The sequence below is a fragment of the Carassius gibelio genome, chromosome B16 (assembly GCF_023724105.1).
Source record: "Carassius gibelio isolate Cgi1373 ecotype wild population from Czech Republic chromosome B16, carGib1.2-hapl.c, whole genome shotgun sequence".
Taxonomy (NCBI): domain Eukaryota; kingdom Metazoa; phylum Chordata; class Actinopteri; order Cypriniformes; family Cyprinidae; genus Carassius; species Carassius gibelio.
The window spans coordinates 12,515,425-12,531,516 of NC_068411.1; the positions used below are offsets into that span (position 1 = coordinate 12,515,425).

Genomic DNA, 16,092 nt, shown 5'->3' on the forward strand with positions numbered 1-16,092 from the left:
ACACAAAAGGAAGATTCTTTAAATCTACAGCTAAACCTAGGTATACCTAAATATGACCATGGCATCATGTTGATGGGTTTTTCTTTGGTAAGCACCTGTCAAATCCTCCCAGCATTTTAATTTCCTCATTGGAGGTGAAATAACATCTTTCTTCCTTATTCTGCATGTTTGCATGTGTGTGTGTGTGTGTGCATGCTCGTCTTTGTGGAACTAAACCACAGATCATCCATGTCTAAACAATAATAACTTTACATGTTGTTATGTAGCTGTGATCAAAGGCTGGTTGGTTGTCAATCACATCAGAAAGCAGTAATGGCCCCGTCAGGTTTATCTTCTCAGTCATGCCTGAAATAAGTCTGAAGAATCTGGTCTCACTTGCTCAACCTGTTGCTGAAGGAAAGGGTAAAGAAAAACGATATAGAAAGACACCGAGGACTCAGAAAGACAGATCCAGAAAGACAAGAGGGACAGAAAGAGACCTTGAAGATGTCTGAATGAGGGAAATGGACACAGTTAAATCCAGGTATCTGTTGGGGAAGACTTGTGTGTGTGCGTGTGTGTGTGTGTGTGTGTGTGTGTGTGTGTGTGTGTCTAAAACAAGAATCACATGTAAACAATTAAAGAACTGAGATTGTACTGTGAATCTAGTTTCGCTTCAGACTTTGTGGGACTTGCTGATATACAGTAAATTGCCTTTAAATCTAATTTTAGATATCCCATGCTGAATTTTTCAAAATGATGTTATGACTTTGTGTTTATGGCATATTCAGTGCCAGGCCTGCACTACAAATGTGCATTTGCAAACAGGTTCTGTGCATGTATATGGCTGAGTGTAAGTGTTTGTGTGTATTTTACCCTGAATTGACGGCTGATGGTAATGTTGACAAGGTGAATTTGAGCGGAATTGGTTTCTTGCCCAAAAGTGATGTCAAACGGGGGCGGATATTCAGATCTTTCAAAGGACATGTGTTTACGAGTCTCCTGAATCACACACCGGTGCATTTTATGCCCGTGAGATTCATGCATGACTGGGGAAAACTTACTCATCTGAATTACAGTGAATTCTGTGAATCAGAGTTGGTGTGTAAGAATACTGTATGTGTATTTATAAGCTTCAGCTTGTCTGTGCATGCCATCTCTTGTGAATGGCATGTATTGTGTATGTGTGTGTGTATTTAACACTTTATTTACTTACATTTATAGGACAGATTATTCCTCTGAAGTGAGCTAAACATTTGGGGATAAAATTAATTATCAGTTTTGGGAAGTCATCCTATAATTTAAAATGAAATCCTTCCATGTGTGATGCTGTAAAATGTGATGTTTTTTTTTGTTATTTTTATTTTTGAATTTTTACTATTATAGTAATTATGTTAATTCGACATAAAATTGCTGGTGGATTTATTGGTTTAATATTTTTTTAACTGTTTTTTTTTCAACTATTTTTACTGTTCTTTCTAACAGTTTTAAACTCCATATATACTAAATATGCAAAAAACACAAATATAAATTCTACAATTAAAAATGATATTTGTGTAATATACTAATTAGCAGTGAAATAAAAAATAGTATGGTATATTAATAGTTCTACAATTTATAAAACTACTTTAATGAATATGAAGTTTTTAATAATGAATTCATTTGAATTATTAATATTTATCAAATATGGATTACATGTTATTTATATCATTATACATACAGTATGTACAGGGAGCAGAAGACAGTTCCCACGGGAAAAATGCCTTAACATAGTAAATAATGTCATAATGACAATATAAATTAAAACAATGTTAAATAAATTAAAATATAATACAAGCGTTCAGACTGAGGGGGTAGAAGACATCATTAGCTCAATATAAAAACAAGATGAATGTACGTCAATGGAAAATGATCGAAAACCCACCATGATAGAAAAACAAGTGTGTGTCTGTGTGTGTGTGTGTGTGTCTGTGTGTGTGTGTGTGTGTGTGTCATGCTAGGTCAGGTCATGAGATGTAAAATGTTTTGAGATTTAAAGGGCACCAGTGGGCTCCAAATGTCTGGTATCAGTTCCTTCTAGTTGTGGTTTACAGTGGGTTTTAAATGGTTATGTATTATGCACAGCACAGTGATAAATGAAGCATAGCAGGTATGTTTTTTTTTTTTTTAGTAATTACTCAATGCTACTATTTTCACTTCTACTTTCCCTGTTTACTGTTGCACTGTTGTTGATCTTATTCATGTGTTCCTCTTATTGTAATCCTATCTGTGTCTATTAGTAATCCATCAAAAGGACCGGAACTGAGCAATGTCATGGCCCCAGAGGAAACTGCCCTCGGTGACAAGAGTGACAGACAGCGGGAGGAAGAGAGAGAGGCAGACACAGACACTGCTGATGGACTTGCAGTACTGTCAGTCGGTCAGCGGAGGGCACGACAGAAACACAGATACAACACTGTAGGCTACCAGGTACTCAATTCAGCAGATTATATTATTCAGCACCTGGAATTTCATTGCATTATGCAGCTGTTTTCATATAATCTGACTTTTAATGCATTTTAGATCAATAACATGACCATCCAAAACAGAAAAAAATTTAAGGGGGTACTGTACAGTTTTGATATCATAATTAAGAAAAAAAAGATGAAATTCTATTTTGAATTTTAAGTAGTTAAGCATATTGTTTTATTAGCAAAAATATCTCTGTCATGTGTTGCAACCAGCAAAATCAAGTGGTGCAACCAAGGTGCTGAAGTAAAGCAAAAAAAAAAAAAAAAAAAAAAAGGAAATGATATCAGGATCCCTAAAATTAATGTGCGTCATGGTCAATGTGTGTTCTGACATGATAAGATTAGTTCAAGGTATGCAAAATGTTGTGTGGTGCATCCTTCCAATGAGGAGCACCAAATAACTCAAAATTGAATAGTTAATTATTTTTTAAATATTTAAATAAATGATCATATTTTAGACATTATCATTATTATTAAATAGTTAGGCAAAAAAAAGCAACAAAAACAAATATATTGTCATTCATTAAGCAAATTCAAGAATGATGGAAATTTGGCTCTCCATATCCCAAAAACTTTATATTTAAGCTTTTTTTTTTATTTTTTGCTAAAATTGAATGGCATGTATTTTATACAATCCATGGGAAATCAAATGGTGCACTACTTCCAATGTTTAGTTACAGAAACCCGTCATACACAGATTCAGCCAAGGTCTTTTGAATTTAACACCCATTTCCTCTGCTTTCGTTCTGCAGCTCACATGTTCAGATGTCCAGACAGGTGCATATGCTGATTTGATTGATACTCAAATGATTTAACCAAGTAGAACATTGAACAGTGTGCTCTGTTGGTTCTGGAATGACATTTGTATCAGTCCCGCTATATGAGGAATGCTCTTCCAGGACCAACAAATGATGTTTTCGCAGAACCATGTTCTAGTTGGGCTTTATAAGCAGACACAGATTTAATCAGGCTTTACCTTATTGCTGTCAATTCAGCTTGTCACATTTATCAATTCTGGTTGTCAGAAAAAGAAGCAGAGGACAGCTATGGACTTTTCTACAGTGAGCAAGGGAACATCTGCTGGGGCGAAGAGCAGGGGTGCATTAAAGCAGGCACTTTTTAGCCAGGGAGTGTCTGACAGAAATGGCACATTTGAGGTAGGTCTAATTCTTTAATATTTATTTATTTATTGCCTGAACTGGTTCATAGTTGGATACATGGACTGATTACATTATTCTTTTTCGAATCTCTCCCTCAGGAACGATCAGGAGGTGTACAGGGGCAGCTGGACGCGTTGAAACAGGTTTTGGACTTATTCAGTACACCTGAGGACCTGAGGTGGACATGGGGCGAGGGAGGTACTGAGAAAGCACTGGAAAAGAGCTGGACAGACATAGTGGACTCTCATGAGGTAAGGCTAGATGCTACACAGATTCCTCAATTGGGCATGCGCACCAGTATAGCCTTATTTATGTCACACCGTACAACAATAATCACAGTTTGTGCATTTTTGTAAGGGGTAGGTTCAGGGTTGGGGTAGGTGTAGACGTTAATAAAACACAATTTGTGTTATTTGTAGCATACTTTCATATGCTCTGCTTATGAAAAGGTTTTATATGTTAGCTATTTATTAAATAACGTATAACATTTATAGAAACTTTATATACTATTTATAGGGAATAATTAAAATTATATAAATTAATACGAAATCGTAATCTTGTAAGATAGTTCAGGTAGGCTACATAGCATGTGATCGGTGATGTCTGTCGAAAGTGTAACACTGAATCATGCGCACTGGCAGGAATGTGCACTAACTCCATCACAACAAAGACGACAGAAGAAGTGTGTTGTTGTTGTTGTTGTGTGTATGTTGGCGTGTTGGTGACATGATCTATTTGTCTCTAATTCTAGTCCATGTCAAAACCCCAGCGGCACCAGCAGGAGGCGCTGTGGGAGCTTATTAATACCGAGCTATCCTACATCAACAAACTCACTATTGCCAAAGAAGTATGTCATAACACTGCAGTTTTTTATTAATGAGGATTCATTACAGTTTACTTGAGCAGATATAGACAATTAATTCACTATAACAGCAAAACAAATCGAATAATCATGTGTTTATGCTGAACAGATATTTGTTTTGCTTTGTATTTCCATGTGTGCATTTTAAGTGTATTTCTTACACATCCTCTTTCCTCTTTTCTGCACAGTTTGTGATGGCAGCACTGTCACACTGTCACAGACATGGATTCCTTCAGGAGGTTTGTGCGTCTCGTCTCATCTCATCTCTCACGTTTACATGGAGCCTTTTTCTTAAGAATTGACCTTCTAGAGTTACATACTCAGCAATGGCAGGCAGACGGAGTGCACAGCTGTATGTGACGGCAGAAGTGTGGTCAAATAGTGTGCCACTCTTTCATTCATTCTATAACCTAGAGCACCGGTGATGTCAGAAATGGAAACACTTTGTACGGATAGAATGGAAAATAATTTTGCTCTGAGTAGAGAGTAGAGCGTGTGGGCTACAACACCTGTCTCGATTCATCTTTTTCCATTTCTGTGTTCTTTCTTTCTTTCTTTTTCAGGTCAGCCCCACAATGCTCTTTTCCAATCTTCCTTCTATCCTTGAAGCACATCAAATCTTTTGGCGTGAAGTGATGTATCCAATGTTACAAGAGGTCCGTCTCACTGGAAGACCGTTCGACCCTCTCAGACTCGAGGCAGGATGTTTGCAGGTATGACACAACAACAGTACATGAGATTCTCAGCATTAAAGCTAATAATAATAATAATAATAATAATTTCAATCGTTTTACCTCATTTCTTTAAAATCTGTTTCAGTTTCCTGACCGTTTTCCTGCATACTTTGAGTACTGTTTGGAGCAGGAGAGAAATGTGGAGCTGACACGCAGACAGCTCGACACAAACCCACATTTTCACACCTATCTTACGGTACTCAAAATCACATTTGTATGTTAAAAGCAAGGAATTATCCTATTGGGAAAAACAATAACAATTAAGAAATAGTATCAAGAGTGCTGATGCTCATTTGGAACACCACTAAACTAAAGTTTTCGAGGGAAAAAAGCAATATTTGTGGACAATTTTGGCAATGTTCATTGTGCAAAATCGCAAATCAATGGGGCCTACATCCAGGCAATTTCAAATTCAAAAAAGAAATACACAACCTGTGCTAAATGAAAGAAAAGAAACTGATAAAATGACTGAATCCTATATATGGTAATTACATAATGTAGCAACATTAATTAGCATTTTCAGAAAATCCTCTCCAGATCTTAATGTGCAGAACACCCTAAATTAAGGCTGGAAAAAATGGTCAAATATAGACATTGAGATGGGTAGCGAGGTGTGAATTTATTTTCCACGTTTCACATGAACCGATTACCACACCAAGTTCCCCTGACAATGTTTTTTGCAACAGTGGACAGTATGCAAAGTAAGTAGGGTAGAAATGAGTGTGAGATAGCCTGCCTTTATGGTGGTGTGACTGTAGCTGGAGGTAATGGGGGTGCGCAGTTTCCTGAAGGGTACATAAAAATAACTGCACATTAAGCCCTGAAATTGCTTATCTTTAATTATCTGGCTATCCAGAAAACTGCAACGTCTGCGTTGAAGTCCACATGCTAATGTGCGATCATTTAATCATTTAATGTAATCATTTAAGCAAAATAAATGTCAGTAGTAAATGAGTTCAGATGCACATTTCAAACCACAGATGAACATGAGCTATAGATAACAATCGAATGTGTCGCATGAAGAAAGCTTTTTCTGATGTATTCGGTTCTGCAGTGGGTGGAGAATCATCCCCAGTGTGGGCGAATGCGTCTGGGCGATATGCAGGCCAAACCACACCAGAGGATCACCAAGTACCCTCTTTTACTGAAAGCTGTTCAGAAGACCACAGAAGACCACCCCACCAAAAACGCACTTGAGAGAATGGTGAGGAATTACATCATACACTCCACTTTTAATTTGTACTATCTTAAAAAATAATAATAATAATACTAAGTGCATTATAAAAATGACATACGTTACTAAAACTGTATGAACTTTACTGAAGCAAAATGACTTTATGAGATGAATTTTATTTGAATTTATTTAAAAAATCCAGATGGACTAGACGATGGAGGGATAAAAAAATGGTTTAAATCCATTTGTTGTTGTTGCTGGTGTTGGACAAAATACTAACCTTCTTTTTAGGACTTAAGGATTTTTGTGCATGATTACAGTGAAGATTCATACTTTGCAAAAACGTGTTAATTCGGTTGATGCACCTTCAGTGCTACGGTCATTAAAGCAAAAACTGGGGAAAATAAATTACATTCTAAAATCGAATGATATTGTTAGTATGAAAAGAAGAAGAAGAAGAAGTATATGAAACCAAAGGAAATAGAGGCACTTTCACTAGTTGGTCTTTATTACAATAATATTATGTGTGAAATATCACACCATGAAATGATCATGTCAAGAATATGAGTCAAACTATTGAGCTGCATTGTCTTTGTTATCATCTCTGTAATGTATGTCTTGCTATACACCTCTCTCTCTCTCTCTCTCTCTCTCTCTCTCTCTCTCTTTCTTTCTCTCTGTCGCTTTATTCTATTATTGAAGTTAAAGATGTCTGAGATACTGTCTCTTTTTCTCCTGCAGTTGTACAGTGTCAGTCATTTTCTAGAATCTATCAATGGCTATTTGCAGCTGAAAGAAGATACTCTTGCCCTCTCTGTTGCTGCTCAAAGAATAGAGGGATGCAAACTAGAAGGTCTGAGTGAAGAAATAGACAAGGTAAACAACAACAACAAAAAAATCTTGAATAACCATAAATTGTACATCCTTTGCGTGTATACATAAGAAAAAGGGCTAACAGAAAGATCTCCACCACAGTACGTTCGTGAGTTCTGCTGCTTTGATTTGATGAGGCCGGTGAGGGGGGTGGGGCCAAATGTCATAAGGAAGCAATTAATGGAAGAAACGTTGAAGGTCAGAATAAGAAAGGACACCAAGGCAAGTGAAAAGACAAACGAAGCTAATGTGATGTATTAATAATTTTTGCTTTGAACTCATAATTTCAGCTTTGATTTCTGGTTATGTCAGGAGCTTGTGGTCCTGCTCTTCACTGATGTGTTGCTGATGACCAAAACGCAGAAGAAATCAGACAAGCTGAAGGTAGTGCGTCCCCCTCTGCCTCTGGAGAGAATACACTGCATTGAGCTCAAAGATGGATGTGAGTGTGAACACCAACTCCTACACTTAACAATCTCCCCTGTCTGAAAGAACGTTTTAAACTGGGCTCGCATCAGTATGTTAACCCCGTTAATATGTATGGGCCATATTTTGCAATAGTTTTGTTTTAATAGGGCAAAATAAAACATTAAACACATTCTGAAATCTATCTAAATATCTTCATTTAATATGATCTTTACTTAATATCCTAATGATTTTTAGCATAAAAGAAAAATCTATATATTTTTTTGCTATTGCTAAAAATATACCCCAGCGACTCGAGACTTTTTGTGGAGAGAGTTTTTGTGGTCCAGGGTCACACTTATTATATACCTTAAACTGTACCAAAAAGATCTGATACATCATATGTATTTTATCCTATGCAGTGTGTGAAAAAATCTTAACGTACAGCAGATTTTCTGCCAAGACATTATCAGTTAAGTTTATAAAAAAAAATTTTACACCAAAACTCAACACAAAGCAATGTGTATTTTAAAATACTAGCATTACATAAATTTCTTTGTATTAACACCGCATGAGTCTGTTTTAACTGACTTTTGTGATTACCATATACGATGTGGTCCCAAAATCTTTCATTAAATTGAATTTAAACCATAAGCATAGTTTACCATAAACAAGTTTTACAAATATCAAAAATGTAAAAAACGAAACATTTACGAGTTTCCCGCTTTTTAGGTCACTAAACAAATAAGCAAATCTGTGACATCTTTTATTCGAACTCCTACAAAAGATCATGTTTTTCTTCTCATTAAAGAATAAGATGTCTGACAGGTGTTAAGTTATGCTGGTTTTACCTAAGGTTTATGCAGCTCGAGGGCTGCTGTCACTATTAACCAAATAATAAGTAAGTATTAAATTCATTTTATTATTTTTAAATTGTTGTGCTGAAACAAAAAAAAAAAAAGTCAGTGAGCCTTATATGCATATAGAAATTTGTAAATCAGTTTGTTTTAGTTTCTATATACTGTCATGTAACAAAGGGGGTCTCAGAGAGCAAGGGTAGGATTCAATTACAGTGTTATTTAAAGTGATAATCATGAACACAGGCATAAAAGAACTACAACCTAAAAGTGTCATATACTCATATACTTTTATATACTCAAAAGCATGAAGACACAAAATGCAAATTTCAAAATGCACATTGATTTTCCACATAGAAAAGGCTTTTCAAATAGCTCTATGTGAGCATTCTGTTGTTAGCATGTCAGGGCAGAGCATGGCATATTACTTGATAAGCTTGTTTTTGATTGGCTTTTTGAGAATGACTCCACCTAGGGTGAGTCCTGGTACATTGTCACAAAATATTCATTATGATTATGTAGTTGTGAATTCAAACATGAACGTTACCTGAACATGGAATTTGGAGTCTGGTGCACATTATGACCTCAAGAGAACTTCGAACTATGTATTATATGAAGCTAGATTAATTCTCACGCTATATCTGTTTCTCCCCGCAGATTCGTTTGTGCTGGTGGAGGTCGGTGATCTAGGATGTGCTGTCAGTGTGAACTTCCTGTCCACACCGAGTCCAGACAGCTGCACGTCATGGGTGTCTGCTCTGCGTGAGACTCAGGTACTTGCAGCAAACACACTCGACACCAGTGCGACAGAATATATACAAGAAATGTATTCCTTTTTTTTTCCCAAAATTAATTCTTTGTACTTTTTACTTTTGCCACTTTCCACGAATAGTAAAAAAGGATTTGAAAAGGGTAAAACATGAAGTCATCTTTTATGATTAGGAGAATGTTGACTGTTGATCTTCGGAGCTGCTCAGACTAATTTATATACAATTTATTTATTTAGTTGCGTTTTATACTTCGTTTATCTTAAATGAGGTTGTACGTTTTTTTTTTTCAACCAATCCTCAAATCCTAGAAATTAAATTCATAATCATTTAATTAGAATCTAAATAAAATAGACAAAATATATGATGTAATAATAATAATAATAATAATTAACTATACCAGAATGGGTAACAGGGTTGAAAGTAACAGGATTGTAAATTTAGCCCAAATGACACTGTCACTCAATAAAGGCTAATAAGACTTAAAATATACTGATTTATAGTTATTGTTAAACTTCATAAACTTAATAAACTAAAGAAAATATTTAAAATAAGGTTTTGCTATTTTTTTTTTCAACCCTGTTGCCACAGATCCTAGAAATTATATAAATGATTACTGAATTAAAATCTAAGTTAAATAGACAAAGTATATAAAGAAATAAGAATAACAACAACAACAACAACAATAAACTACACAAGAATAGGTAACAGGGTTGAACGTAACAGCATTGTAAATTTGGCCTAACTCCCGCTGTCACTCAGTTAGGCCATTCGACTTAAAATGTATTGTTTTATAGTCGTTATTATACTTCTATTTAATAAACTAAAGAAAAATATTGTAAAATATTTTAAATTAGGTTTTGCTATTTTTTCAACCGTGTTGCCACAGATCCTAGAAATTCTATCTATAATTATTGAATTAAAATCTAAATTAAATAGACAAAGTATATGAATTAATAATAACAACAACAACAATAATAAGCTACACCAGAAAAGGTAACAGGGTTAAATGTAACAGGGTTGTCAATTTGGACTAAATTACATTGTCGGTCAGTTAGGCTAGTTAGACTTAAAATATATTGTTTTATAGATTTTATTAAACTTCTATTTAATAAACTAAGGAAAAATATTTATTGATAGGTTATTCTTATTAAGTAACAGAGTAGAAACTAACATGGATGCAGATTTTCCCTATGATTACTCAGTAGGGATCTTTAAGGTTGTGCCTCACAAATGCAGTATACATTACAATTAGTCGAATTTGAGAATATTGAATGATAATATTTACTTTTCTTCACTCCATGCTTTAAAAAGGAACTACTGACATTAAAATTATTTGTACTTGGGGAAAATCATGCAGTAATAGGTGCATGTATAATGTGACAAACAGGTAATGCGCATATTACACTGTATTGACGATTTATTTATGGTTCTTGTAATTAAAATTAGTTTATTTCTGAAGAGATAAACATGAGATTTGTGCAGTTAATGCTTAATCAAAAGTAATTGGAGTGTGCCATTGTATCATTGAGTTTTATATACCATAATATACTTTACGTGCAGTATAGTTTGTGAGCAGAATACTGTATACTGTAGAGTTTGCTACTATAAACTGGTTCTTGTTGATGATCACAGGCGGCCTTAGAGACCTTGAGGAAAAATGAGACCAACAAAACACTGAAGACAACAAGTACGACAAAGTTTGGTGGTTCAGAGAGACTTCCCACTCAGGACGAACTGTCTGACAAAGTCATAGAGGATCCTGATGACCAATCAATATCTGATAGATCTGATAGTGATTTTGAGTCGGGGAGGCTATATCCTTACCATGGGGGAAAGTCTGATGAAGAAATGTTGATAGAAGAAGAACAAAGTAAGGTTCAGCAGCTGCCAGAGGATAGGAACTCTCCACTGATTGGCCAATCGAATGAAGTTGCGGCAACGACTAATTTAGATGGATTAAAAACTGAAAAAGGAAGAAAAATATCAGAAAGGCGAGTTACATGGAAACGTGGGCGACGGTCATCTGTAAATTCTAATGACATTACACAACAGGACTTACTTGTGAGAAACCAGTTGAATGGATCATACTTGATGCCTGGTGGAGATGTGGAGAACAATAGCACTTCTATTCAATCCCTGCCAAGCACTTCTGCATCAAACAAGTCTCTAATAACTGCATCGTCATATGGGACAACTGCAGAAACAGAGGAACCAGTGCATCAGGATCCAGATGATGACTCTGAAGAAATCAGGAGGAACTCTTTATACAGTCAGTCAGGAGATGACCAAGGGCTCCTCACAGAATCACGGAGGTTCTCCCGGAAACTGAAGTCCCCTCGCATTTGGAAAAAACGGGCCAATAATTTGCAACCGTCTGTTCCCTCAGACATTTCCAGGACAGATGTGAACGGATTGGAACTTACTCCCAATTCAAACTCCAATGGAAACCAGAGAAGAGCATCCAACCCTGTGAACAGTTTAGAACTCGCCTCCGATGCAAACTCCAGAGGAAGCCAGAGAAGAGCATCCACCCCTTGCATTAAACCCCAAGATTCCCCCCGAGTGCTAAAGCTGGGATCTCTAAAAAACAACCATGGCACGTTATGGTATGTTCCTGAAAAAAGCTTGTCACCAGACTCTCAGACGCACTCTGAACCTGAGCAGACGTGTGATGGGAATGTTAAAATGAAACCAATCAAACTGAAGACACGGAGGAGAGCCTCCAACCCGAAAATCAGCTCCTCTCAGAGTTCCCTTCCACCTTCTCACAGACGCAGCCCCTCGCCCCCAGCAGGCCTGGACCCCCAGATTCCCCCTTCTCCACTCCAGGGCCTGCTGCAGAGGGCAAAGGAACGGGAAAGAGAACGTGGACTGGGAAAAAGAGAGGGAAGGAAAAAAATCCCTCTACAAAGTTCTCCTACTGTTTCTGCCTCTCCATCACCGTCAGTTAGTGAAGGAGAGAGAGCGGCAGAAAGAGAGGAGTCGACAGAAGATGGGATGACATCTGCTCATGGATGGAGAGAGGGGAACGTGGATGGAAGTGAGGATGAGATGACAGACAGGTGAGTCTACATGTTGTCTCCTCTTCTCTGTGAGAAGTGAGGCGAAAGCACAATCTGAAAACAGTTCTTAGCATGGTTGTATCATGAAGTCTAAAAAATTTTTCTTGATCTTCTGAGATAGAAAGAGCTTGTTATACTTTAAAACCATCAGATGGCGTCATGCAACCATTTTTTGGGGAACCGGTTTAGATTCTGGCTATTTATTTAAAAAGAAATGCAACAAATTCTATTCAAATCCCAACCTACAGTAACATACTGTATGATGCTGTTGTTGTTTTAACTGGACTAACAGTGATAACCTTGTTTTTAGCATAGATATAGCTTTAGCATTTTAATAATCAATGATTTTGTGTTAAATGGAAAACGAGTAATATGGGAGCATTGATAAGTGAAGCATGAGGGGTCATGATTTTCACAAGATTTTCAGTTTATTTTCAGATAAATGGCGCACTAAGGTTATATATATTATATATAAGTAAGGTTATATATATATATATATATTTAATTAAATGAATTTTTGTAATTTAACTTTGTATAATATACAATATAATTGATAATTTACATAGAAAGGAAGCATAGCAGTTAAAAAGGGTCAGAGAGGGGACGAAAAATTATGAAATAAACTTAAGGTATAACCTATATATATTTTATTTTATATATTTTTTTGTTATTAGCATTGAATCTCAGCCTCAGTTATGAAATAATCTGTGATAAATACAGTATTGTTCAAAAAAATAGCAGTACAATGTGACTAACCAGAATAATCAAGGTTTTTCGTATATTTTTTTATTGCTACGTGGCAAACAAGTTACCAGTAGGTTCAGTAGATTCTCAGAAAACAAACGAGACCCAGCATTTCATGATATGCACGCTCTTAAGGCTGTGCAATTGGGCAATTAGTTGAATTAGTTGAAAGGGGTGTGTTCAAAAAAATAGCAGTGTGGCATTCAATCACTGAGGTCATCAATTTTGTGAAGAAACAGGTGTGAATCAGGTGGCCCCTATTTAAGGATGAAGACAACACTTGTTGAACATGCATTTGAAAGCTGAGGAAAATGGGTCGTTCAAGACATTGTTCAGAAGAACAGCGTACTTTGATTAAAAAGTTGATTAGAGAGGGGAAAACCTATAAAGAGGTGCAAAAAATGATAGGCTGTTCAGCTAAAATGATCTCCAATGCCTTAAAATGGAGAGCAAAACCAGAGAGACGTGGAAGAAAACGGAACACAACCATCAAAATGGATAGAAGAATAACCAGAATGGCAAAGGCTCAGCCAATGATCACCTCCAGGATGATCAAAGACAGTCTGGAGTTACCTGTAAGTACTGTGACAGTTAGAAGACGTCTGTGTGAAGCTAATCTATTTTCAAGAATCCCCCGCAAAGTCCCTCTGTTAAAAAAAAGGCATGTGCAGAAGAGGTTACAATTTGCCAAAGAACACATCAACTGGCCTAAAGAGAAATGGAGGAACATTTTGTGGACTGATGAGGGTAAAATTGTTCTTTTTGGGTCCAAGGGCCACAGGCAGTTTGTGAGACGACCCCCAAACTCTGAATTCAAGCCACAGTACACAGTGAAGACAGTGAAGCATGGAGGTGCAAGCATCATGATATGGGCATGTTTCTCCTACTATGGTGTTGGGCCTATTTATCGCATACCAGGGATCATGGATCAGTTTGCATATGTTAAAATACTTGAAGAGGTCATGTTGCCCTATGCTGAAGAGGACATGCCCTTGAAATGGTTGTTTCAACAAGACAATGACCCAAAACACACTAGTAAACGGGCAAAGTCTTGGTTCCAAACCAACAAAATTAATGTTATGGAGTGGCCAGCCCAATCTCCAGACCTTAATCCAATTGAGAACTTGTGGGGTGATATCAAAAATACTGTTTCTGAAGCAAAACCAAGAAATGTGAATGAATTGTGGAATGTTGTTAAAGAATCATGGAGTGGAATAACAGCTGAGAGGTGCCACAAGTTGGTTGACTCCATGCCACACAGATGTCAAGCAGTTTTAAAAAACTGTGGTCATACAACTAAATATTAGTTTAGTGATTCACAGGATTGCTAAATCCCAGAAAAAAAAAAAATGTTTGTACAAAATAGTTTTGAGTTTGTACAGTCAAAGGTAGACACTGCTATTTTTTTGAACACACCCCTTTCAACTAATTGCCCAATTGCACAGCCTTAAGAGCGTGCATATCATGAATGCTGGGTCTTGTTTGTTTTCTGACAATCTACTGAACCTACTGGTAACTTGTTTGCCACGTAGCAATAAAAAATATACTAAAAACCTTGATTATTCTGGTTAGTCACATTGTACTGCTATTATTTTGAACAATACTGTATATGCATAAATATGTGATATGACCCCTATAAATCGTACTGCATCTGTCGAGTATAAAACTCATCTTTGAATGTGTATTCATGTTTGTGTGATTTTTTTTTCTTTCCTTTCAAATTAACCCCAAAAATCACCTTAACTGTCCAGTGGAAAATCAATGATTTTCATTTTAAGTATATCTGTTCCATTTGTGAGAGATTGATGGTATGATATGACTGTCGAGAGTCCTTTCTGTGTTGAGGAACCTGACAGTTTCATGTGCGTTATTTCTTCTCTCTGCCCACACGTCGCACAATTCATCCATGTACTGTTACATAAAAATCTTTCTAAATTATTACATTCAAACCTTCCCTGCAAATTGTATTCAAATTTGACAACATCATTGTCCTGAAATGATATATAATCACTTGTTACTTCTTTTGGATGATAGACAAATTAGTTCTTCATTAGGGCCATTAGGAGTCAGGCTTTCCCCTGAAGAATGATTGCATGCAATGATATTGCACTTAGAACACTTCTTTAATAATTCATCAAAAGCTATGCAATTCTCAGTACAGGGTATATTAGAAACACATGAATTAAAGTTGCATGACATTTCAGATTATTTGAATGCAGCTTGAGCTTTTTGGTTAATAATAATTGATTATCTGTCTACATTTTTAATTTTACTGTACTGAAAAAAGTGTTTGCACTCACAAATAATTCCAAAGAAACACCAAGTAAAACAGAACTGAACATTACTGTACACATTGAAGGAAAAATACTGGAATAGTATTTTCTTGTAAACAACAAAATCATTCTCTGGAGTGTAGAGAAGAAAGGACATTAACCTTTACTTTTTTGAAGACATTTACCCATAAACCACTGTTCTCTCCCTTGAAGCAGTAATGTCCTAGAGGGCATCAGCGTGGACTGGCCAGGCTGGTGTTTTGATGATGAGGAGGTGTTTGACTTTGAGGACTTAGAAGATGAAGACTGGTTTAACACGACGCTGAACACAAACGAGCCCGGCAGGTCAGAGACCAAACCGTCAGAGAGGCAAGATGAAACCGAATGTAGTGAGGTGTAGACTGTTAAATCTGTAAAAAGTTCTTGGAGAAATGTAATGTATAAAGGTCTTTTGTGTTGTTTAAGGATTATGTAGCATGACTATTATGGTCAAATATATTTGAGTGATACATACAGCCTGCACAAGTGTTTTTTTTTTTTTTTTTTTTTAATGAAAGATGAATTTTGTGTCTATTGTTATTAATATATTTACTTAAATGTATGTGTGTACAGAATGTTTTCTCTGTATAGCGATATCAAGAACCTGTTTATATTGTATTTACTGTGCAAAAGAAACAAAAATCAATTAA

General features: G+C 36.1%; 1 protein-coding gene across 1 annotated transcript; it reads left to right on the forward strand.

Moving 5' to 3' along the window:
- The first annotated feature begins 14 nt into the window (after positions 1–14).
- Positions 15–16,043, forward strand: plekhg6 (pleckstrin homology domain containing, family G (with RhoGef domain) member 6). Its single transcript, XM_052578135.1, has 15 exons — positions 15–523; positions 2,259–2,448; positions 3,515–3,646; positions 3,748–3,900; positions 4,401–4,496; positions 4,700–4,750; positions 5,075–5,224; positions 5,331–5,441; positions 6,300–6,449; positions 7,161–7,295; positions 7,395–7,514; positions 7,605–7,734; positions 9,212–9,327; positions 10,957–12,386; positions 15,617–16,043. Exons 1-15 carry the CDS (start codon positions 495–497, stop codon positions 15,801–15,803), a joined length of 3,180 nt encoding a protein of 1,059 aa, XP_052434095.1. The 5' UTR covers positions 15–494; the 3' UTR covers positions 15,804–16,043.
- The last annotated feature ends 49 nt before the right edge of the window (positions 16,044–16,092 follow it).

Coding starts and splice junctions, on each gene's coding strand:
- plekhg6 (XM_052578135.1), top strand. CDS start 495: ATGAGGGAAATGGACACAGTTAAATCCAG. Junction 2,449..3,514: donor ACAACACTGTAGGCTACCAG/GTACTCAATTCA, acceptor TCTGGTTGTCAG/AAAAAGAAGCAGAGGACAGC. Junction 3,647..3,747: donor ACAGAAATGGCACATTTGAG/GTAGGTCTAATT, acceptor TCTCTCCCTCAG/GAACGATCAGGAGGTGTACA.